Source organism: Cygnus olor, chromosome 9, assembly GCF_009769625.2.
Source record: "Cygnus olor isolate bCygOlo1 chromosome 9, bCygOlo1.pri.v2, whole genome shotgun sequence".
NCBI classification, from domain to species: domain Eukaryota; kingdom Metazoa; phylum Chordata; class Aves; order Anseriformes; family Anatidae; genus Cygnus; species Cygnus olor.
In genome coordinates, this window is record NC_049177.1 from 24,563,131 (window position 1) to 24,588,168 (window position 25,038).

At 35.1% G+C, this 25,038-nt stretch overlaps 1 protein-coding gene across 4 annotated transcripts in view; it reads left to right on the forward strand.

Annotated features, from left to right (window-relative positions):
• The window catches only part of IFT80 (intraflagellar transport 80), a 47,454-nt gene that overhangs the window by 19,224 nt on the left and 3,192 nt on the right, over positions 1-25,038 (forward strand). For all 4 annotated transcript variants that reach the window (XM_040566885.1, XM_040566882.1, XM_040566884.1 and 1 more), the window contains 12 exons: positions 710-847; positions 9,719-9,898; positions 12,566-12,684; positions 13,553-13,627; positions 15,222-15,385; positions 17,800-17,864; positions 18,427-18,562; positions 19,081-19,228; positions 19,994-20,165; positions 22,579-22,668; positions 22,767-22,939; positions 24,066-24,189. In XM_040566885.1, the coding sequence (XP_040422819.1) occupies positions 710-847; positions 9,719-9,898; positions 12,566-12,684; positions 13,553-13,627; positions 15,222-15,385; positions 17,800-17,864; positions 18,427-18,562; positions 19,081-19,228; positions 19,994-20,165; positions 22,579-22,668; positions 22,767-22,939; positions 24,066-24,189 (1,584 nt within the window). The remainder of the gene's footprint in view (positions 1-709; positions 848-9,718; positions 9,899-12,565; positions 12,685-13,552; positions 13,628-15,221; positions 15,386-17,799; positions 17,865-18,426; positions 18,563-19,080; positions 19,229-19,993; positions 20,166-22,578; positions 22,669-22,766; positions 22,940-24,065; positions 24,190-25,038) is intronic.

Genomic DNA, 25,038 nt, shown 5'->3' on the forward strand with positions numbered 1-25,038 from the left:
GTTTTCAAGAAAAACTTGTTACTCTATTTACATTATTTTTAAGCCTCACTCTGTCTAGTAGCATAAAATTAGAAGTGTGTCTGAAAAGGTATGCTAGAACAAAAATTAGTAAAACGCAATTGAAATAAACTCCTACAGGAAAATACATAGAACTATAAAAATGAGTACTTGGAATAATGTAACCTATGACATATTTGACATATCTGAAAGGAGTAATGACAAAATTAGAGGAGGTAAAGCCACTGCAAATGACTTGACGCTACTAATTGACTTCTTGGTCTTCTAGTGGTTACAGTCAGTGAGAAAATCTGTTTGGTCTAGAAATTTGAGGAGTACCTTGCATTTTTGGGAAGCAAGTGCAAATAAAATAAACCTTGTCGTTATGTTACAGACTTACAGTAAAGTACAGGAAACAAAACTCATTATTTCAAAATATTTTATATGGAGAATAATGTAATATTTGCCATAGCAGCAAAGTCAAGTCCATTGCATTAAACTAACCAATATTGATTAGGAGCAGCCTATAATGAAAGATGAACTATAATACGATGTGTGATTTTTTTTTTTTTTTTCCAGTTACACAACAATACACTAAAGTAACTAGGAGACTGTATTTCTGTAACTTTTGTAATTGTGAGGGTTAGCTCTAGAATATGTAGAGGTGCACTCAAGGTGTGGTCATATAACATTTTTAATATATTTTTTTAAGGTATGGGACAGTTATGGGCATCTACTGTACAGCTCACAGCCCCATGAATATCCTATAACATCCATTGCTTGGTCTGGGGATGGAGAATTATTTGCTGTGGGGTCTTTTCATACTTTACGTCTATGTGATAAAACTGGGGTAAGTAATAATGCTGAGAAATGGCAGATGTAGAACTGTGCAAATTTATTGATAATACAGTAAATATTCCTGGGGTTATACTTCTTGATCTGCCTAGCTGCACATCTAAATATGTTCTGGTAGGTAAAAATCCTTTAAATAATATTGTCTTTCAGGACATTACACTTTTCTGGTTTTGTTTGCTCGTTTGTTTGTTTGCTTGCTTTTTTTTACATATTTTTCCTTTAAAACTGTAAGAATTTACAAGCATATCCTGTAAGGCTATAATGAAATGCTACTAACTGTAAAAAGCAAGTAGTGAATGACAATGAGCTGTCTTAAAAAAGGAGGTAAAAGAACAATGTCCATGGGAAAAAAAAAAAAGAATAAAATTTCCTATGCATATATTATTTAGCTTATTTTTCCTTAAAAAATTCTAAGAATTGACAGGCATATTTTATAAGATCACAAAATGCAATTGTCAGACATCAGAAATGATAACGCTAAAGCAGTAGTAAAAGAGGAGCTAAGAGAACATTTATGATTTTGTTTCTAATGGATGGACAGGGCATAATTATTCTAGCTAAGATATACTTTAATCCTCTCATCTGAGCTTCTCTATTACTACCTGACTGTAGAAAGATGCACCTAAAGGAGCTAACTCTCGTTTTGTTGTTGTCGTTTGCTTTTTTTTTCTGACTTGCAGCTTTACTCCGAGTTTGCTGTTGCTGACCTAGTATTTTTTTTTCTTCCAACTTGGTCTCCAATTAAAATTAATGTGGTTTCATCTGCCTTCGCTGGTATTCTAAAAAAGTTAGCCCAAAGCACAGATTGACCTGATTGTCTCTGTGGATTTCCTGTGGTTCTGCATCTTTTTGTTCAGACTCGAATTGCATCAAACCTTGCCGGTTTGGGACTTTCATTGACCCATTGACCCCTCTTTTGTTGTTGCATTCATTGCACTTTTGCTCAGGTTGGGAAAGCAGCGTTTGCTGTGGTGTCTGGGGCATCCTCAGTACCTTGGGTTTTTCCCTGCTGTGAACTGGGACAGCACGTTTCAGGTAGCTTTACATTCATGAGAACAGCCTTTAAAAATTGTACGAGAAGAGGCATGCAGGGTAGGATCTCTGAGTCTTCGTATTTCACTTTCTGTACTGATTCTGATTTTGGTAATCTTCCCTAAAAAAAATAAATGTAATTGAGGCCTTTAAATTTGAAGCGGGGATTGCTTCAATTTTCTGTGCCTTTCCCTCTTGCTTTGAGAAATTCCTCGTGCTACTTAATCTGTATAAGTAAAATTTGTGTATAGTTGTCTTGAAGGAAAACACCTCACATGCAATTTTCTTCTGGAAAGCATTACTCTGCAGATTTTTTGTTTAATATGCTTCATTTATATCTGATTTTTTCAGATATTTATGTTAAGGAGATTTTTTTTATCACCTATGTGTTAAAAGCACACTAGAAAGTTCAGAAGAGTAAAGTTGAGTTGGAGCTTTATTAACTTGTGCAAACGAGAACAGGTAACTTTCACATAGGTTTAAAAAAAAAAAAAAGATACTGAAGTAGGTATAAAAAATATAGAAGTAAAAAAGATATTTCCTGTCTCTTTTTGGTATATGTTTTGAGAACAAATATACTGTGAGAAGTTTCCTTTTATCACCTCACATTTCACGTGGATTATACAAAGCAGAGAAAATGCATATTAAACAGTGCAAACATTGTTACAACAGATTACAATTTCCATCGTGTAATGTTTTTCATCATTGAAACTATTCTTTTAAAAGAAGGTATATCTTACTGTTAGATTTCTCTGCCTATGTTTTGTTCAGAGTTAAATACTGCCTCTCTGAAGAAAATGGATAAATACTCTGTGCATGCAATCATAACGATTGTGCGGTCACCTCTCAACTGTCAGATGGTGGGACATTCAGATAGCTGTTCACAGGCTCTACCGCCAGTGGGGACATCATTTCTTCTCCCTGGCATCCTTCTGGTCGGGTTAATGTTAGGCGTGGAGAGTGTGGCATTGTCTTTTTGACTGCCCCCAAACGTTTTTTCCTAGGCAAAGTGGATAAGAGGATTTGTCTCCATTTAATATGCCACATAACTCTATTTAAAATGTAATTAAAGCAGTAACCTGCTCTGTTGCCTTTCCATCTCCCTATATAAATATGCCATTGTAGAAGTGTTTCTATGCATATAGCATATTTTGCAGCCAAATAAGTTATATTTATGCTAGTACAATTACATCTGTGTTGGACTATGTTATGTAACACAGTGCTTTAAACAACCAGACTAGCCGTTACCACTAGTATTCTTCCTCAAAGAGCACTTTAAACCGTGCTCTCTTCTTTCACAACCACTTTCTGCCTCCTTTCTGAGTACTGGGATTACGGAGCTATATTAGCAAATGGTAAACTGAAATACATATGCTCTTTTGTGGGTGATGCCAACAATTTAAATAACATTTTGCACTCAACATAGATTTAAGCTTAAATGTGACGAAGATTGATGTACTGGAAAAGGAAGACAAATACTAGATTTTTTTTTCTGCCATCTTGTAGGCTGTTTTTTATAGCTTTTGTTTCTGATCCCCAGGGCATTACTGTTTTTCTTGCTAGCCATTATATAATCTAATTTATTGTAAGTACAGTTGAAACTCCTACTAACTAAAAATGAGTAATTTTTTAATCAGTATATAATAATAAGTCTGTTTGTGGACTTTAAAAAAATGTAGATAGGTTTATTTTTTCACAAAATTAAGGGCTCTGTTACCTGGTTTATTTCTCAACTCCCAAAGAAATAAAGGCATGTACAGTAGCTAGTGCCAGATGTTTTTCTCTATTTAGCAGCTAGCAATGATAAATTATTATCTTCAAAAGTCGTGACTTTTAATGAAAGTTTCTTTCCTGACATTAAATGTAAATAGTTACTAAAGAACTAGCTTTGCTAGTAATGGGAGAAAAGGAGGAATGATTCACATACCACCAGAGTGATGGAGTTTGAAGAGAACCAGACCTGGCTTTTACTGGTCAACATAGACATTTTTATTATGTCTGATGTAATGGAGCTATATTGGCAAATTGCTCCTTAGGGAGCCATCAGGCGATATATATATCATTAACTCTTCTCTAGCATATGTGTTCAGTTTTGGGACATAATTAAATTAAATTCTGTTAGTGTATGTTCTTTTCTCCTATTCTTTTTTTCTTCCTGGATACTTTGTTCTGGCAGCTGTACGTTAAGAAAGAAAACTAAAAATATAACAGTAACTCTTAGAAAAGTTTTATTTCTTCATTTAAAAATCACCTTTGCTCTTGATAGCTTTGTTTATCTAAAATAAATTATTATGGCTGCTGTACAGAATAACAAACAAAATATATTTACTGTTGGAATTTGTTGTCTGCCCTAAGTGTCTGTGATCATTAATCCTGTAGAGGCTACTAAGATTAATTTTAAGGCATAAATATCGAAATGTAATGCTGGATGTGTTGATAGATAGACTTGAACCCTCCTGGTGTTCACAGCTTTTCCGAATCTAATCACTTGGATGGAGGGCAATGCTTAAAAAGTTCATTTATGTAAGCTATTTCCTGTGGCTCTGCATGCTTCCCTTGACATTACTGATCAGGTCAAAATATTTACACAGTAAGAGATGGTAAGAATGACTGAAATTCACTGATTTCCTCCTTCTCCACTCCACTCCCACATAAGTGCCTTAGAAAATGGACCCTACCCATCTGCTCCTAAGACAGGTTGTGTCGTGAATGCTTTGGAGAGTAGAAGAATAATATAAAAACCACAGTAATAAAATTTAGGGAACATTGCCTAATATCTGTAGAAAATAAAGGAAAAATATCTGCAAGTGTAACAGCTATTCCTCACCCCATTTAAAGCAAGTGGAAGTATGGTGCTATGGCTCTGTTGAGCTCTGTTGTTACGTGGTTCTTCTCAGCTTTTTCTCAAGAAGACAAATATAATGAGAGTTATTGCATTATTTGTTGCATTATTTGATATCCAGAATTGGCTATATGTTAAATAGTTAGCGGTGTTCTTTTTTTCCTTATTTTTTAAACTATTGATAAATGAGGGGAAAAAAAGCATCTAAGGATTTTAAAACTACAGTGTAGCAGGTATCTACAGAGAAGCTTTGAAAATAATTTAAGATTTATCTTTAAAACCATGATTCCCATTCAGGACAGTGAATTGTGTGACTATTGTAAAATTAACATTATAATATGTCCTTTATATTACCATTAGATATTAGACTAATATAAAAAAGATGGCAAGATTTTGAAAGTGGCTGTATACAATGCGTGTTTTCATACTATTCAGAATTGTCCTATAGACAGCACTGTAGAAATCACAGCAAATCTGTTTTCCTATAGAGTTACAATGAGCTTTGATCCCATTACATTTAGTCTTGCTTCACACAGATATGCATTTGGCACTGTAGCAAAAAAAGTTCTTGTGTTTTTTCTTGTGCACTGTCTCTATTTCATCTACCTTTATTAACAATCAAGATTCTGAATTCTTTGTAGCTCAATAAAATAAAAAAAATTTACAGATGGGTTTCCCATGGAGTTATGTTGCTGACCAATTCTTTCCAAACTGACATATTTTAATTTATTAGAATTGGCTAATGTGACTTCTGGAAGAAAATGAAAACATGTGGATCATCTATGGAAGTAATAATCTATATAAAGAATTACATCAATATTTCATTTTCTAAGGTTAAGAATTTATATGGGACAGTTTGTCATCCTATTTTTAGTTCTTCTGGGGTCCAATAATTACGAGAGCGTGCTTGGATTTCAGGAGAATTTTTGGAAAGCAGCATAATACCTCCCCTGGAGGTACTGGCTTAGTCGTTTTTTTGATAATTAACTTTAATTACTAGAGCTAAGTCCAACAAATGTTTGAGAAGGCAACAGGAACCCTTCTTAGTCCTGTGCTTTCTTCAAGTCACACGTTGAGGAAAGTTTCTCCTTCTCAGGTAGTAAATTGCTGTATATCCACCCGTAGCTCTGGATTCCTTACCACCAGTTATGCATGTTGTCTGTGGTCTGTAGGATCTTCTGTGGATGCTGGTGTGGTGGGAGTTGGAAGCCTGATAAGGGTGTTTTTGATACAATAAGCCTCATGTTTTATACTCAGTAAAATAAGGGTGGAGTCATATAGAGACATAGGCATCCTACAAGCTAGGTCTGTATGTGTATGAATATTCAGGTGCTTCTAAAGCATCCGAGTATAGATTTGCTTTGGATAATTGATTTTATAATCTTGTAATATTTGACGTGCCTTCTGTTGTATGATAAAATTAATAGGCATTTTCTGAAGCGAAGCTTCCAGGCAGTTTGCACTAAAACATCACTTGCCAGCCTTAATGGGCATGCAGACTGCAATAAGTTTTGAGGTATCAGCTACCAGTGCACTAATGTGAATTCCCCAGCAGGGCACAAGCCAGACTGGTCCTTCACTTTAAAATAAACAGGTAAAAGTTCTTATTTAGCAGGAGCTGAGCCTTTGTTGATGTCAGCCCGGTCGGGCTGTGTGGGGCCAAGAGCGTGCGGTTCCTCTTGGTCCTTTCTGCTCTATGAATCCTGGAATGGTCTGCAGGGGAGATCGTGTGTTTTCTTTTTGTAAACAAAGGCAAAATTAGCAAAGATGATAGTTAAAGCCAGCTGATTAGGTATGTTGTGCAGATTCTGACTTCATGGGGAGGCTCAGCAGTATCAGCTTTAGTTCAGCTTGTGTCAGTGCTCCCTGCACCAAGCTCTGCGCACTTGTAAAGAGACCCTGAACAGAGACCAGCCAGGAACAACGAACCATCCACGGTTGACATTAGTATTATTTTTATTATTTAAAATATAACAGAATGCTCTTTCTTCATTACGTTTCTTTTCAATGTATTTATGCACTGGTATTATGTGGATAACCATTCTTAACTTACTGCACTCAGTCCAGAAATAATAACTAACTCGATCCTTCATATTGAGTCTTGATCTATCAATATTATGCATTTGAAAGGCTATCCTTGTTCCTCTGAATTTGCTCATTAAAATTGACCCATGTCTCAAGAGCCTACTCCGTTTCCATTTCTGGAAGTCAGACAATACTCAATGGCTGCAGTGCTTCATCTATTTTTACTACATTGTGTAATCAGAAAAGGGAAGCTTAAGTTATTGCTTTTAGGTATTCATTTAGTATAATGAAACTTCTATAACTACTGGTTTTGTTCTTGAGGGTAGTTAATTGAATTCAATAAAGAATTAATTATGACACAGGAGAAGTATAAGCCAAAGAGTAATACCACAGGATAATATTGCAGCATTTCAGACAATGTTGGAAGAACATTCGTACAGTCATTCATACAGTCATAGCCATATCCTGATTTTTTTAACTCAGTGTATTGAGGAGATGCATAACAGTTTGTAGAAATTGTTTCTGTATTGCAAATGCAGAGATAAATTATCTTTATTTATTGGAGCTTTTTGTGTGCATGATGTATCAGACATCTTCAGGGAGTATGGATCACAGGAGTGCTCTGAATTACATCAGGTGCTTTCTGAAAGGAATAGGAAATAGAACTTTCTAACTGTTTTATATTTTTAAAAATGTATATATTTTAGGTTGTAATCTGGAAACATGTTACTAAGTGTTTGAAATACCTGAAAGAAAAGCAGACTTTTATCTTATAAAGAGGTAATTTGGGAAATGTATTCTCTTTCAGAGGTGCAGTCTATCTGCTCTGCATAAAAAAGTTATCCCTAAAGCCAGATGCTTCAAGCTCCATGATGTGGTTCTTAGTTGATGGCTTGAAGCCTTTATCTGACGTAAATGGCCTTAGAAAAAAACTCGTCTGCTTGAGAAGATCCTAATACCCAGCTCTGAAATAGTGCTTCTTCACACTCTTTTCAGACCACATCTGGCCAGCTGTGAAAAATGTCTCAGATGTAGGAGGACTTGTAGAGCATTCTGAGTGTGCTTGTTGCAATCATTGCGTGGCCCTGGAACTCAAGAGCTTACTCATTCCCCATGTAAGGATGTCAGACACAAATTAAAGATATGCTTTTAATTACTACGGAGTGTCTCATACAGAGCTCATCCTGTTGAGGCAGAAGAGTAAGTTATGGACTTTTCTCCAAAAAAGAAAAAAAAAAAAAGGAAAAGTAAAAAAGCAATTACCTTCCCCAACTGCAGATTATATAGGCAGTGAATGGTGTGTCTGAGCCAAGAGGCATGGAAGCTGAAACCTTAAAATTGAGTGCTTGAAATTGGAAAGTCAGTCAGTGCTGACATTGTCTTTCACTTGCCCTTGTGTGCCTCGGCAGTAAAAGAGCTGTAACTCAGTAAGTCATCTCAGAGAGTACGCTGCACATCGTTAGCACAACTGGGAGCTTGAATTTCATCCCATTGTGTTTCCTTGCTATTGAAAGTTGCTCTGACACCTTTATTTTAATATGATTTTTGTGATTTCATTTTGGATAAATCATACAAAGACTTTGTGTGAAGGACTTCATATTTCTTTGGTCTTATGGGTACTGCAAAAGAAATCAGAGTATGAAATGTGTTAGAAACATTAGGTGAATATTTTCTTCCAGCTGTCTCCCCTTTGGTGTAATATCATGTATCTGAAAGTCACGAGAATCCAATGTCTACATTTAACTTCGATCACATGTTTTTTCTTAATGATTTGATTCTTAAGTTTTCAAATATGTTTGAATATTCAGATAGTTCTGCAAGAGCTAAATGCTATTAAAAATATTCTGTTATACAGTTCTGAAGGGGCTATAGTTGAGATTTGCTTCTCCTTTTAAACTCTGGTTTAAATTCTTCCTAGAAGTCCATAAAAAGGTTATTTCATTTTTGTCACCCACTTTCAGGGAAACGCTTGTTCTCAGGTTTGGGATGACTTGTTTGAACTGCGTGTCTGAGATGCAAGAAAGAGAAGACGGGTGTCTTGGTCTGATAATTCTAGTTTTTGACAAGAGTGTATTGACAAGGATCCACCTAAATTTAGAGGAGTCTTGCACATAAGGCTGAGTGAATTTGAGAATAAAGGTTTTCACTGAAGAAAGCGTAAATATGGGAAAGGAATAAAATTAAGCTTAGCATTAAATGCAAGCTGCTCTAGTTGTCTCCAAGGCTAGGCCAGATCTCAGACTGCGGTTGCAGTAATGTTTCAACTTCTTGTTTTTGTTGCAGGCATAGCAACTGGAAACGTTAATACATCTTTCCCCTTCAAAATAACAGTAACAGAGACTAGGGAAAAGGCCCGGCAAGGTATCTAGCATCTTCCTGTGCTAGGAGGAGAACGATGCGTAGGCATCGCTTTCGGTGCTTCTCTTCATCCACTTAGGTTGGAAGCATGGTGAGGGGCAACGGCAGCTCTCTGTGCAGCAGCAGTGGCTGCTTTAAGCTGATTTTGCCTGGGCATTGCTAGTTCTGTGTGCAGGAACGGCCGCCACTGCAGCATAAGCTGAATGCACACACTTAGGACTGTAGCCTACTGTACCAGTGTAACCAGTGTCATTGTTTCTAAGTGTGCTTCCTTAATTTTCATGTAGTGATTGCCTAGGTTTATGGATGGCTAGGTACGCTTTAAATATACTGTGTCTAGTTAACTTTTACCTAATGTACTTCAGGCACTGGGACATTCTTCATTTCTGCCGTATCTGATGGTTTTCTTTTTTTGTGTCCCCGCTTTTCAAGTAATCTAATTTAAGAATCTAATCTCTTTGGTTTGCTTGTTAAAACTGTGATAAAAAGTTATGCCATTGATACATTTCTGTTAAAAAATGTGAATAACTCTGTAACTATTTGTTACAATCAATTATTTCCAAAAAAGTACAAAATGGTTAAGAATTCTTTTCTCTTTTTTTCTGCAAGTGGTCCTATGCTTTAGAGAAGCCCAACACTGGCAGCATATTTAATATTGCTTGGTCTGTTGACGGCACTCAGCTAGCTGGAGCATGTGGCAATGGACACGTCATCTTTGCCCACGTTGTGGAGCAGCGCTGGGAGTGGAAGAACTTTGAAATAACATTGATTAAGAGGAGAACCATGCAGGTAATCTTAACTATGCAGAACTCTACATCCCGAGTAGTCGCTTTCTAAGGCTTTTCTCAGTACAAGATTTGAATTTTTAATCCCCAAGTAACAAATATTATTGACTATCCTTTATTTCCATGTATATATCACTGAAAATGTTAAGATCATAAAATGGCCAGAGTTAGCAAATAATATAAATAATTATCCCTTGTACAGAAGATCAGATCTCTGTAAACTAAACCATACTGCCAGATGAGCCAGAAGTACTTTATCCTCCAGAATAAAATAAAGCCCATTTGGAGAACATGTGAAATTAGCTGTGGGAGACAGCTTATGAGAGATAATTTCAAGTGTAATGAAAATGTTTATGCAGAAAACAATACAAGTATGTGGGCCAAAACCAAAGCATGGTATTATTTCAATAGTGTTACAGTAACTGTCAGCAAAGATGAAGCTGCCTGACTAAGTGTAGACAATACAGAGGAACTTTCTTTGCCTTACCTGCATTCATAAGATGCTGGAGGGACTGATGCACCTCGTAACAGCTGATTCTTTAGCTAGGTGTGCTGTGCCCATGTCGTTAGTGAAGCTGTGATGAATGTTGCTGTCTCAGCAAATTTCCAGATACATTTGGTTGCTGGCTGTAGCTGCTTATCTGCACCACATGCTGTATTGCAGCCTAGATCCAGATCTTCCAAAGGTACAGAACTTTGTCATGCATCATATATCACACATCAGGTACCCGCTTGGTGCTTCCAGCCCCTGAGTGCCGAGCCATAGGCACCGAGCTCCGGGGGAGCTGCCAAGTCTCAGCGCTGCTGGAAGCCAGCAGGCCCTACATGTGGTTTCTGGAGCTTAAGCTCAGGATCCTTCCTTTGAAAAATCTTGGCCCGGATCCACATTTAGGTTACCAGATATCTGGGAATTAATACGAAAATATGAATTTTACCTTCTAACTTGTCTTCTGTGTTCCCAGACACTGACTCACAACATTTGCTCAGTGGACAGTGGGGTAATATAAAATTTCCATCTTACAAATTTTCCAAATTACACATTTGATATTAGACACCAGGCCAATATTTTCAATATCAAATTCAAGTTCCTAAATTCCTAATTAGGCCCTTTTTTTGGTCTCAATTCTTTCATGTTGACTATGTAATTGGGAAAAGTTGTAACAACAGGAATGCTGTATAACAATTGTGTCTAGTGGGTGGGATAATATGAGTCAGTGTCTGGGAACACAGAAGACAAATTAGCAGGTAAAAATTCATATTTCTTCTTTCATTCCCAGACATCGACTCGTAACAGATGGGCTCTGTTAATAACTCCAGGGAGTTTGAATATGCAAACAACTGAGGAAGGATAGCTAACCCTGATCCAAGATTTTATTTTTATTTTATTTTTATTTTATTTTTATTTTATTTTTATTTTATTTTTATTTTATTTTTATTTTATTTTTATTTTATTTTTATTTTATTTTTATTTTATTTTTATTTTATTTTTATTTTATTTTTATTTTATTTTTATTTTATTTTATTTTATTTTTATTTTTATTTTTATTTTCATTTTCATTTTCATTTTTATTTATTTTTTTTTATTTTTATTTTATTCCTATATACTTATATAGAAAAATCTTACCCACAAAAACTTTCTAGATGCATTCTTTTGTTCTTATTATTACAATAGGAAAGTTAGTTATGGACATATCACTGCAGTGGACACAAAAATTAATATGCCTTTGGAAATCGTTCTAGACTTCCATAATAATTGAGTTCAATCCTCGTTTTGCAATCGGTTGAAAAATGGAGAAAATCAAGGAGAAATTACCACCTTAGTAGATTTCATGCAGCTACAATCTAAAGACATCTTTGAGCTCAAAAATCTGTGATGATTACAGGCAAACTGATTTTCTTGTAACATTGTCATCTGAGCAAATTTTCACAGAAATGACATGGCCTACTTATCAAGGTCATATACTAAATTTCTCTTAAAGTATGTTAAATAGCCAGAACTGTTTAATAACTAGGCAGCATATCTTTATCAAAACCTTGGTTATTGCTAAGTGTTCAGATGGGATCATGATGGGATCACTGAAGTATTTATTACATTTCAAATTGTTTAACCAGCTGAACAGTGAGTGTTGAAATGGGAACTTTCCGACATCCTTGATCACAGATGCTTTTATCAACTCCATGTATTATATTTTGCTTATACCTTCTGTGTTCCAATTAAGCATTAATTATTCATTCCTTTCTTTTAAGGAAGTCTATCCAGCTCTTGAGTAATTTTTATTCCCTGAGCATTCCTGCTGTTGTGCTTTTTCTGTTTTTAACAATTGACTCTTGGAGTACCCAGCTGTGATTATGCTTTTGATTTTTGAATAGAACATCCATTCACAAAGACAGAAAATTAACAGATAAAAATTACGTTTAAAGCAAAATTTCTTTTTTTTTTTTCCCAAAATTTGTTTCAAAAGCATATTCATTGTTTATTCAGAGTTTATAGAACCTTTGCATTTTAAGTTTTCCACCAGTACTGTGCAAGTGCCTATTCCAATATAATTGTGTTCTTCTACTAATGGTATAATAGTATCAGCATGTGCTTATAATAAGAAAGAATATAATATTTAACAACTTTCATTTCATTTATTGCCATTTTATTCATCTAAAGATTTCTCTCAATTAGGTGCACAATGTTATTAATGATGCAGTTGATTTGCTGGAATTCCGTGATAGGGTTATCAAGGCCTCTTTGAACTATGGGCATTTGGTTGTCTCAACTTCTCTTCAGTGTTACGTATTTTCGTAAGTAATACGTATTCATGAAGCTTTTTTGAATTTATTTAACTGTTGTAAGAAAGCAGCAGAAACTTTATTTGAAGTACAGTAGTTCATGACCTATTTGTTTTTGAAACTAATTGAAATATTCTGTCTAGCATCATATACAACAAAATGTATTTGAGTACAGTTGCCCTCCTTCTGTCATCCTTTCTTCCAGCTTCTTCTAGCTTCTTGTACAGCCAGTCAGTGCACCAACATGTGGCTACAAAAATTTCTGCTCTTTTCAGATAGAGGCAGCAGTAATGATGGCTGGATGCAAATGTATTTGTCCCCATTAGGTGACTCCATCCAGTGACTTTATTTGAATACTGCTTCTGGCATGCCAGTTGTTTTGGAATAAAATCAGAATGATTCAATCCTACATCATTTTTTAAGAACGTGATATTCTGTTTCATATGCTGAGATCTAAAGTTTACTGCTGAAGTAACTAATCAGCTCAGTGAGACGACTGATGTTGAACAATAATCCAGCCTGTAACAGGGCGTGTATCCGGACTCCAGATCACTCTAAGAGTTGAGCTGCAATTTAGAAGTACTTTAGAAGTGTACTTGCTTCATATAAACGTGATTTTGCTGTTCAGTCAGGCTCCTAGGTTAGCTACAGCTAATGTCAAGGGATGCAAAAAAGAAAGCAGAAGTGTTACTGGATCATACTGCACAGTTATCAGTGTTACTTGGCTTCTTACATGCCGTTTTCCTTGTTGAAAATCTCCCTTTATAAAAATGTTAAATGATTAAAATGTGCATGCTTTACTTAGTGAATTCAACTTTGTATTTACAATGGTATGTTATGATAATGGTTTTAATAAATGATGAATTTCTTTTTCCTGTAGTACAAAGAACTGGAATACACCACTTATCTTTGACCTGAAGGAAGGAACAGTCACTTTGATTCTACAAGCAGAAAGGTAGCTTACTGTAATGTTCATTATTAGATACTTCTTAAGATGTGTTTCTGAAAAACTTTGCCACCAAGTTCTTAGGAAACAAAACAAAATAACACACAGGAGATTTTAGAAATAGACAAAAATGTACAGTATTGGTAAGTAGCTTCTGAAGGCATAGCCAGTGTATTTGACATACATCTGTAATGGTGGTAATGAATCTTATCCTATATTACATGTGTATGGCTATACTTATTTATGGAAGAAAGTAAACCTTCCTCTATTACAGTAACGTCTCTTTTTTATGTTCTATATTGCTTTTTTGAAGTGGAATATATTTTATAGAAATTATCTTAGGCCTCCAAGTTTTATTAGAAACATTGCCAGGTATGCAAAATAAAAAATAAATGATGCTTTCATTTTTCTTACATATATGTACTATGTTTACAAGAAATTACATTTTTTTTTCTCAGTTTAAAAATGTTTTAGTCTGTATTTCCTGAAAATCATTTGTCAGAGATCTTTACGTGTGCTTTTGTAGGAGAGTCTTTTGAAGGACTACAAATAGGAGCAGAATTCAAAAATCTTCAGTTTCAATTTTAGTCTTAATTCTCTTGGGCAAGTATTCTTGGACAACTTTTCCAGCATAATGCAGTGCAATACTCCCTGCATTTTTGAGTGCCCCAGATTAAACACGTGTGTCTTGGACTGCAGAGAGACTGCAGTACAGGAAGGGGAAGCAAGTAGCCAGGATTCTGAAGATCGAATTCTAGATTTGAAGTTTTGTGCTGCTAATTAAAAGTATAGTTTGCAAACACGATACAGGTTCTGTGGCAGTGAAGGTGATCCCTACTCCACAGAACTGAACCTAAAATTTTAGTAAAATATGTCTATGCTGGCAGATCTGTGTGCAAACAGATGGTGGTTCATTTGGTGCCAACGGCAATGATATTTACAATAGTTGGGAGTCTACGAACTGTTTTTTTTTTTTATGGATGTATTTTGTGTCTATGAACTATAGATACTGTACTTAACAAACAATTATTGTTATGCAGAAGTATTTATATTCTATATAAAAGATTGCAACGTGTTCTGGCAAATAATTTATTTCACTGAAGCTCTACATCTAAATAGATGGCAAGCAGTTTGTTAACAGTGTCTTCTATTTTCTTTACGTTATAATCCAGTCATAGTGAAGGAAACGATACAGATAATACTATTTCAAAGCTAGCTGTAAATATTAGGACTTTTTCTCAAATATATTCACAAAGTACACAAACCAATGGTCAGGGTTTTCACGTGTGGTGATGTGCAGGGAATACTTTGTGTAGTTATATGCTGTGTCATCAGGCATCATAAGATTAAAGCTTAAAATATCTATAACTGATAAAATCATAGTAATTCCAGATAATAAATATTTCTTATGGAAAAAGATAACATTCACATTAAAACTGAAGTCATCTGCTCAGAGCTTTCAGAATGTCAACTATGTAAGGCTTAGAAATTATGTCATTTAACTGAAAACATTTGCAGAATATTAGACAATTGTCTTCAAATGGTTGAAATGGTCATCCTTCTTTTCTATATTATTAAACAATTAGCTTTTTTTTTTTTTTAGGCATTTTCTTCTTGTAGATGGTGGAGGACTTTATTTATATTCCTATGAAGGAAGATTAATTTCCTCTCCAAAATTTCCAGGAATGAGAACAGACATTTTAAATGCCCAGACAGTATCTCTGAGTAATGATACTCTGGCAGTAAAAGACAAAGCTGATGAAAAGGGTAAGTTCTCAGTTCTGATAGTTCCATGTTTGCTAATAATTTATTGTGAAGTTTTCAGCATCTGTGCATTTAACTTTGTTTTCCATGCCTAGCATAATTATTATAAAACGTAAGCATAGAGCATGAAGAATTTATTGATGGTATAAATCAAATATAATGATATAATAAAAACGACTTAAAATGACGGGTCTTGTATACCTTTGATTAGAAAAAAAAAGAATGAGAATATATATATGTTTCCGAACTTCCAGCTGCATGTAATGCATTGGAAAACCATGGAATATTTGCAGTAAATACCTGCACGGTGGCTCTTCCATAATAATAAAATGAACTTTTATAAGTAACAATATGTTTTAGTGAAATGTATTCAGAAGAAATAAGTGGTTTTCAAAACAATTATAAACAGGTAAGTGAAAAGTTGGATTTTTTCTGGTCTTTTTTACTCTGTGTATTTCTAATGCACAAGTGTATGTATGGTTTTTTACATATTAGTATGTATAACACAGCCTTTATTGCCATATTGACACCTTTGATGCAGTTAGGATAAAAACAGTAGAAGTATTATGGATAAATGAAGAAAACATGGAAAATTCATACAAGAATACTGACTGCTGTCTGTATCTGTATCTACACAAACTTTGGATTTTGATGGGAAATCCACTCTCTGGCCCTGTTCCTTTGGCCATCATCCTGAATAAAACCCAAGAGCATCTCCAGCTCCAAATCATTGCTATTAGTGTCCTGAAAATCTTGTCAGCCAGTTCTGCACATAGGCTGATCTTCATCAAAATTGTAATTTACAGAGCTTGGGTATCTGGCTATGTTTTCAAAATAAGCTCACCAAATGAAAGTACTGATAGCAGCTTCTGTTCTGCTAATAAGTAGGGATTTGTATTTTTATTTTTCCCTATTCTTGCTACGAATCCCACCAGTAGTGGTAAAAAGCCTTACAATATGCCAGCACATGGGAAAACAGATTCTTGGCACAGGAAGCTGTGGCTTATCTAGGCCTGTTTATTCTTCTCAACTCACCCTAGCAGAAGCATTTTTTTCTTTGCCCTATTTTGAGGGCAGGTCTGTTTTTCATAATGCAGTGCATTATAGAAATATCTAAGAGCTGAGCGTGCTGCAGGAAGCAGTTTGCACATCAGAGCCAGGAGCTCTTTACAAGCCCATTTACTCCCAAACACAGACAGGCATAACTTCAGTGTCGTTATGTGGATACTCTCCCTCTTCCAGTAATCCAGAAAAAAAAAGACGTGTATCTGTGCACTTAGTGCCCTTCCTCATTCTCTAGGGAAGCTGGAGGAGGGAGGAGAGCTTGTTCTGAAAAAGGAGCTCCTGGCCCTAGCTGTGACCAGCTATTCCATGAAAATACGTGTGTGTTGAAGGCACACAAGAGCTGTTCTTTCTCGGACTGGTGAAAGAGATAATTTAGCTTCTAAGTAATGTTAAGATTTCAAGATTTAAAAAAACAGAAGCAAAAACCACACACATACACAAAATCGCACTTACCTGAAATATCATAATAAGCATTGTAGATTAGAAAAAGTTAATCAATTTCACTTGCCAGCTAGGTACAGCAGATTTCTCTTACCCCCCCTTAATCTCACTTCCTATAGCTATTATAGTAGCAGCAGAATTGGTTTGTACAGCAAGATCAAAATAAACCTCATGCAGGGAGCCATGCATAAAAGTGAGAAAAATACCACTTCTCAGGAACAACTCGTTTTCTTTTGTATATTTAACCAGCTGCCAAGAGTAATGCTTGTGCAAAACCCTTTCTTTTCCTCCTCTGCAAACTCGACCGATGCTTTCCGAACACCTGCTCTTACAGTTTCTTTTTTTTTCCTGCCTAAATAACCACTGACCTCAAAGCAACATCCTGTGTCCTAGTGAGAGAAAGACGCAGCAGGATTAACATGTTAACATCGCCATCCTTTGGAGTGAGCATGCATGTTCATTTTATAGTGTGTGCTTACAGGTAGCACGTCAAATCCTCAGGTGGGATGTGTTATCAAGCATCTGAAATGCTGTCACATCTGTGTTTTCCACGAACTGATGCTGAATCAAGTGTTTAAATTGGAGTTTAAATTGGGAGTAAAGTGCTAATTTTCTCATTATGTATTACAGTGGCTATCAGTGCCCTGAAAATAACAATGTTTGAGAATTTTCACAGAATACTCTGACTGCAAAATGAGAATATTCCTGCCTGTGCTCAGCAGACTACGATGACTGCATTTTCCAAACTAAGATTCTTGTTTGACCAGAGCGTGAAAGTTTTTGGTAAACTAAGCACACAGTAATATGTATCCACTTACAGTTCTATCATACTCTGAAAACGAATGGAACTGTTTGAAAAGTCTGTAAAAAATTGTTGATTTTAACTAATAAACCATATTTTTGTCCTTCAGTTATCTACATATTTGATGCTTTGTCTGGAAAACCACTGGGTGATGGAAAGCCTCTAACCCATAAGGTAAGATGAAAGCTAGAAAGTCTCTTTTTTGTTATATTTTGAAATTAATAATCAATAATGCTTTGCCTGATATTAGTATATTTAATAACCTATTAAAATTTATGATCTTAATACAGAGCAGCTTGACAACTCTAGTTTACTGTTATAAAATAAAATAAAAATTTAGATTCTCTATGCAGTGCTCGTGTACCAAGGGATTTACTCTTAGTTGTATTCAGTTATTGTAGTGTTTTTCACCTAAACATGAGAGACTGAAACTACAGGGGGGATCAACATTTATGTTGCTTTTACTTTTGGACTGCCATTTCTTTTTATGTAGTCTTCTGTAGTAAATTCCTAAACTCTGAACTCTTCTCTGCTGCAGTTCTGTCCTACTCTGCATGAAATTCAATTTATGTAATGCTTCATTCAACAGAGAAAACACACACAAAAAAGTGTCTGCACAATCCAGTTTTTCAAGAGTTTTGTGTCTTGTTTTTATTAAATCATTTGTTTGAATATCATGTTTTCCATGATATGAAATTCCAAAATAAAAATTAGATATTTTCATATTTCTTTTTAGACAGAAATCGTGGAGATTGCTTTGGACCAGAAAGGACTTACAAGTGAAAGAAAAATAGCTTTTATTGATAAGAACAGAGACCTTTATATCACTTCAGTTAAAAGGTTTGGGAAAGAACAGAAGATTGTCAAAATAGGTGAGAAAAAAATCTAAATAACATTAATCAGCATGCTACCAGGGAAACAGATTTTATCTAGTATAAGAGACAAAATTTTGCTTTGTAATTATTAGTGAGATTGGACTTAAATAAACATTGGGAATAGTTCTGTGGCTTTCATACGATACAGTGACAGCAACAATTTTAATACGTTTTATCTAAATTCTGGTAACTCTTTCATCAGTTACATATAAAGGAGTTGTTAACATTTAATTGCTCGTTACTGCATAACAGGGTGAGCAACTAAGAGGATATAGCAGAAGGATGTATTCTTCAGAATAATTCAAGCTGTTTGAATACAGAATATTTCAGACATTTTCTTGCAAAAGCAAACACTTCGGTTTATATTTTTTTTAATTAAAAGTCTAAATTCTGTAGACAGATGCATGATCCAGTAAGTACAAAGTACTTACTCCTCCAGTAGAGTTTCAAGAAGTATACATTTATTTTGAAGGTTCTTGTGCAACTGATTCTTATTCTGTTACCTTTAAATTAAGGAACAATGGTTCAAACGTTGGCTTGGAATGACACATCTAACATACTTTGTGGGATTCAGGATACCCGTTTTACAGTCTGGTACTACCCCAACACGGTCTATGTAGATAAAGATCTTTTGACAAAAACTCTATATGAAAAAGATGCAAGGTAATATATCCTTTTTGATCAAAGTATAGTATATTTTTTAACTAGTTTTCTCATTCCTTAAAGGATTATATTAGTTTTGGCAGTTGAAGGAGGAGAAGCCAGGTTGCATCTTTCAGAATTACTTCAGTGTTAACGTTATTTGATTAGGAAGTGAGGAAAAAGTGTTTTATGAAGTATACCATAAAGTTTGGAGTTGAAATAATGATGCGCAGTTTAAAAGTAGAGTAACATCTTGATGCAGAAGCAAAATTTTAATCAGATATCTCAGAATGATGTCTTAGTTGTTTAAAGAAAGAAAATTGATCAGTTTAAAGTATCTGTTGTAAATCAATAGTATCAGGACATCTGGTCACACATAACGTTATTTCTATCTCACCGTGTTTACTTTCCATGTTTAATTCAGCATGTATATGTGATAGGAAATTTTTCATAAAGAATGCCTGAATTCATAATTTCATTCTAAGAGTTATGGGAGCCTAAATATATTTCTACTGAAAAAATATATATAAACTAGTTTTTGCACAAATACACGGTTCGCATTTGCCTAACAGCCAGTGGATGTGCATAGCTATCATTTTAGTTTTAGAGAACAATAGAACTACAATAGGTATAACTGTTGAATAACTAGGTGCTTAAATTTGTATATGCTTTGAAAATAAAGTATAATCATGCTGTAATTTTATAAACAAAGATTCCTTTAAGTTGCTAATGTTCTTTTCAGTACAAAAGAAGTGAATATTAACTGACTTTTCTTTCTCTACACAGTGAGTTTAGCAAAAATCCCCAGATTGTACATTTTGTAGGAAATCAAATAACAATTAGAAGAGCAGATGGTTCACTTATTCACCTTAATATTTCACCTTACCCTGTGATTCTTCATGAGTATGTTAGTAGTTCTAAGTGGGAAGATGCTGTCAGATTATGTCGCTTCGTCAAGGTAAATTTTAATAATTGGCAACATTCAGATACAGTTTCACTGATGTGTTTTGTTTGTTTTCGAATATTACTTTAATAATGATGATTGCATGTAAGATGTTAGATCTTATTTCCATTCTGCTTTGTTGTTGATGACTGGGGGCTGGTGGTGAAAAATTATATAAATCTTATTTTTATTCTCACCTCCAATGGATTAAGCACAGGTACTCACAGAAGCTAGTAATAAGCTTAAGTTTTAGGCCTTAAATATAACTGATTAAAAATATTCTGTATCTCCACATACAGTTGTCTAGTATTTTTTCATATTCTATTTCACTTTTTTTTCCTTCGCTTTCATTTGTATATATTTAGGCAACAGCAACAGATGAGGTGAGTCTGGCAGTCTTTAAACAAAGAAAAATCCCATTAAACCATGCCTCCTTCCCCCTATTTAACAGAATCATAGATTCATAGACTGGTTTGGGTTGAAAGGAACCTCAAAGCCCCTGCTGTGGGGCCCAGGCTGCCCAAATCCCATCCAGTGTGGCCTTGGGCGCTGCCAGGGATGGGGCAGCCCCAGCTTCTCAGGGCAGCCTGCTCCCATGCCTCACTCCCTCATAGTGAAGATTTTCTTCTTAATATCTAATTTAAACCTACTCTCGTTTAGTTTAAAGCCACTACCCCTTGTCGTGTCACTGCACTCCCTGACAGTCCCTCCCCAGCATTCCTGCAGCCCCCTTTAGGTACTGGAAGGCCCCCATAAGGTCTCCTCGGAGTCCCCTCTTCTCTAGGCTGAACAACCCCAGCTCCCTCAGCCTCTCTTCATAGGAGAGGTGCTCCAGCCTCTGGTCATCCTCGTGGACACGCTCTAACAGGTCCATCCGTCTCTTTCTTGCCTGTGAGCCCCAGAGCTGGACGCAGTAGTGCAGGTGGAAGCTCATGAGAGCACAGTAGCTCTAGCTATTCTAGCTACTCTGCTTGCTACTCCTAGAAAAGAGCTTAGCACTTCTGTATGATTATCATGACCTTAAACGTGTATTTGCTTTATAAATCAATATGTATCCAAACAATTGAGAAGTATAATTATTTTTTGTGTTGCCCTTCTAATAGTAGGCTTCTATTCTGGTATTTCTGAGTGGGAACTGGGATTTTCAATATGGTATAATGTTAACTTTTTCAATAATCTAATTGCAGCATCTTTAAAAATAGAAAACAAAACATCTGTATAAGTAGTAATATTAATAGTATTGTTTCTTTCTGTTGATAGTGAAGCTGTAGCTGTAGGTAAACTTTTCTGTATTTCATTGACTTTACGGGTCTTACCAGTAGTTTTTCATACAAAAGTGATTATAAGTCAGGATATGGGAATATGTTTAGAGCATACTCAGTGTGGCTGTTTATTCTTACTTAAATCAGCAGTTCTCTCTGCAGCTTTTAAAAACATATTTACATTACAAAAAATATTTATTTTCAAATTTACTATCAAACATACTTTACAAAAACATTAAAAACAACTTAATTCTGAGTGCATATGGACTGACAAATGCATTCAAAATTACATTTTTGAATATATAACCACCTGCTGGTTTCAGATATTGTATCTTAAGATACTCTAAGATGTTTAAGTAGTAGGTCTTTTGTTGTAGTGTAGTTAAATGTAAAAAAGGAGGACATGAAAATGTTAGGATTTTCCTAAATGTTTTTCTGAGTCTGTGGGGTTTCCTTAAGAATGCACAAAAAAAAGCAAAAGGCATGAAAATAGAGAACAGGGTATAATATTATTACCATTACTACCAAGCTTTTCTAATTCTTAATTCTAAATATAAAATGAACTGAAAATATCACAAAGGAGATGGAAATTTTGAAGCTCTTATTTACTTTTCAGCAGGTTCATAATCTGTTCCACTATCAAGTATTTGTTCCTTTCTCTTACCTTTATCGTAAGCATACTATATATGAACAATTATTGCTATTGTCAGCATTATGGTTCCAGTAGTTATTTGTGTAGCCAGGTTGGTATGAACCAAGTTAAAATAATTATTTTAACCTTCCTTAGTGCCTTGGTGTCCAATGTAGTTCCACAAGTAGTGATGGGGACACCAATGATAAGGTCGTAAAATAATACTATGGCAAGAGTTCATTACTGGCTGAGATGGTGAAAACTAATGAGTCATTCGGCCACACTGTCAATCTCAGCTGATCACAACATCAGAGTTATTATAGTAAGGAATTTCTGAAAAATAATTACATAGGGGATTTCTAATAAGAGACTTAGACCACAGTGCAGTGAATGGCATACGGAGGAATATTGTATTTTTCTACACTATTTTCAGGACTTATATACTTGCTTTGAGAAGTCATTCTTGGTATAATGCTAAATATTTGAAGTTTGAGGAATTACTTTTTTTTTTTTTTTTTTTTTTTTTTAATTTCAGGATCAAACTATGTGGGCGTGTTTAGCAGCTATGGCAGTTGCCAATAAAGATATGGCTACAGCAGAAATTGCCTATGCATCAATTGGTGAGGTAAGAAAATGGAGTTAACTATTTCTGAGTTAAATAGCTGCAAAAATGATTTAATTAATTGATTTCCCTTATTAAACTATTATAAATCTCATTAACAGATTGACAAAGTTCAGTATATCAATTCCATCAAAGATCTTCCATCAAAAGAGTCAAGGATGGCTCATATACTCCTCTTCAGTGGAAACACACAAGAAGCTGAAACCCTGCTTCTTCAGACAGGCCTTATTTATCAAGCTATTCAAGTCAACATTAATCTTTACAACTGGGATAGGTAGTATTTCTTTAAACACAATATGTTTATAAGCAGTCTTACTAAGGTAACCTGTAAATTTTTTTGGTTCAACTGTGTTATTGCAGATGCTTTCCTCATTAATTTTCTGTCTGTAATTGCCCCAAGCTGTAAAAAGATGATCACAATAACTAAAGAAGTAAAATTAATTGTTTTCTATCAGATTTAGAAGATAAAATTATTCTGTGATAAGAAGTCTGAAACATGCTTAGAAGCATGTTTAAGTAACGTTTTACTTTTTTTTATTGTTAACACAGAAAAGTCCCTAGCAATACCTCAAATTGTATGTGACCCCCAAGGAACTAAAGCTGTTTTGAAATGTCTTGTTGCTAAAAATAGGTATGTGGCTGTTCAGACTCCCAGCACTGTGTAGGTGGATGAAATATGAATTAGGAATGAGAAAACAAAGTAGGAATTTCTCCTTTAAACAAGAACCCCACGTTTTCTAAAAGAATCTTCTGAGGCTATTTATTACTAATTGCCCTGCTATTATGTGCATTTTGCTGTGGGCAAAACATTTTTTCCCCCTCATATCTGTATTTTTGATCGTGTTGCTTAATATGCATCATGTAAAAAGTAAACTTTTCAAGTGTTAAGTATTCCTTATACAATTCAAATGAAAGCAGACATGAGGGTAGGCAATTATCCTAGTCCAATGGCTAATCTTTCCTACCTATATAATATTCTTAAATGCTGTGTAGCCTATGCTGTAAATACATATGTTAATTCCTGACTATTATAAAGTTATTAAAAATGATTAATTTTGCCCCTTTTATCGAGTGCTGAACTCTAAGCATTCTTATTCTTTTTCCTTGAAATAAAGATTCTTATTGTCAAGCTCCAATGATGTGATGAGGTTGTCAACAGAAATAAATTGTTGGATATTTTTCATAGCATGCATCATAAAGTAGACAGTCACATTTCACTGACTGCTTTTAACCCATCAACCCGTGATTGATACTAATGTGAAACCGCTTGGCACTACAGATTAAGAATCTTTGCCTGCAGCCCAAATGCTGTTCAGCATATTGTTTTGCAAAACCGTGGTGATTGTAGTTGTGCCAGAACATTTATATAGCCTGACAAGCCCGTTTCTGTTTTATTCCAGGGCGCTAGAGCTAGCAGTAAAGCACAAGACACATGTTGACACAGTCCTGGCTTATCGACAGAAGTTCCTAGAGGACTTTGGTAAAAAAGAAACAAACAAAAGATTTTTGCAGTATGCAGAAGGTGTAAGTATTCCTCAGGATTATTCCTACAGCTTTAGGTCAGCCTGTTCTTTGTAGCCATTTTGAGGGTGGAGTTATTTTTGCATTTTTCCTTCTTTGGTTCAAATGCGGACACAAATCTCAAGATTTTACATCTGATTGAGTGCAAATTCATGGCTTGATGTGTGGCTACTTGCCTAGTCATCATTGTGCGTGTGTTTTATTTGAAGGCACAGATATGGAATGTACATATTTAGTATCTGGCAAAGATTGTACAAATGAAGGCACAGTTGTTTTCTATAAACAGGGAGCTAGAACTTAGTATGGTTAAATGTAGACCTCTTAAATGTCTTCAGCATTTTTACATACTTTTATGGATAGCAACAATAACAAACTTTGAAAGTATCCATATATATGTTAAGAGTGGATTATGAACTGTTCCGTCAAATACGATAAATAGCTATATATAATATTTCTTCAAACCTCTGGAAAATCTCTCCATAATCAATTGGTTATTTCAATATATTAGCATTCCTCAGATCTTAAAGATTGAGGAGAGATCTTACTTTTCATAAGCTAAAAGTATCTCAGATTCCACCGGAGTATCTTCAGTGCGTTACCTTGATGAGAGGTACCGCTTGTGTACCTTAGATGGCAATTTCACTGAGCAGCCCTTATGTCCCTCCTGCTCTTCCCCTTGCTGTTTCTAAGCATTTTGAGGGTGCAGCTATGAAAAGAGATGTGTACTTCAACAGATCCTTTCAGCCACAGTAGCTGATGGATCAGGAACTGCATCTGAGCTGTTAGATCAGATCCTTTAATTGGACAGTGCCCATTACTTGCAATAAAGTTTGATTTCTAATGTAAGTCATT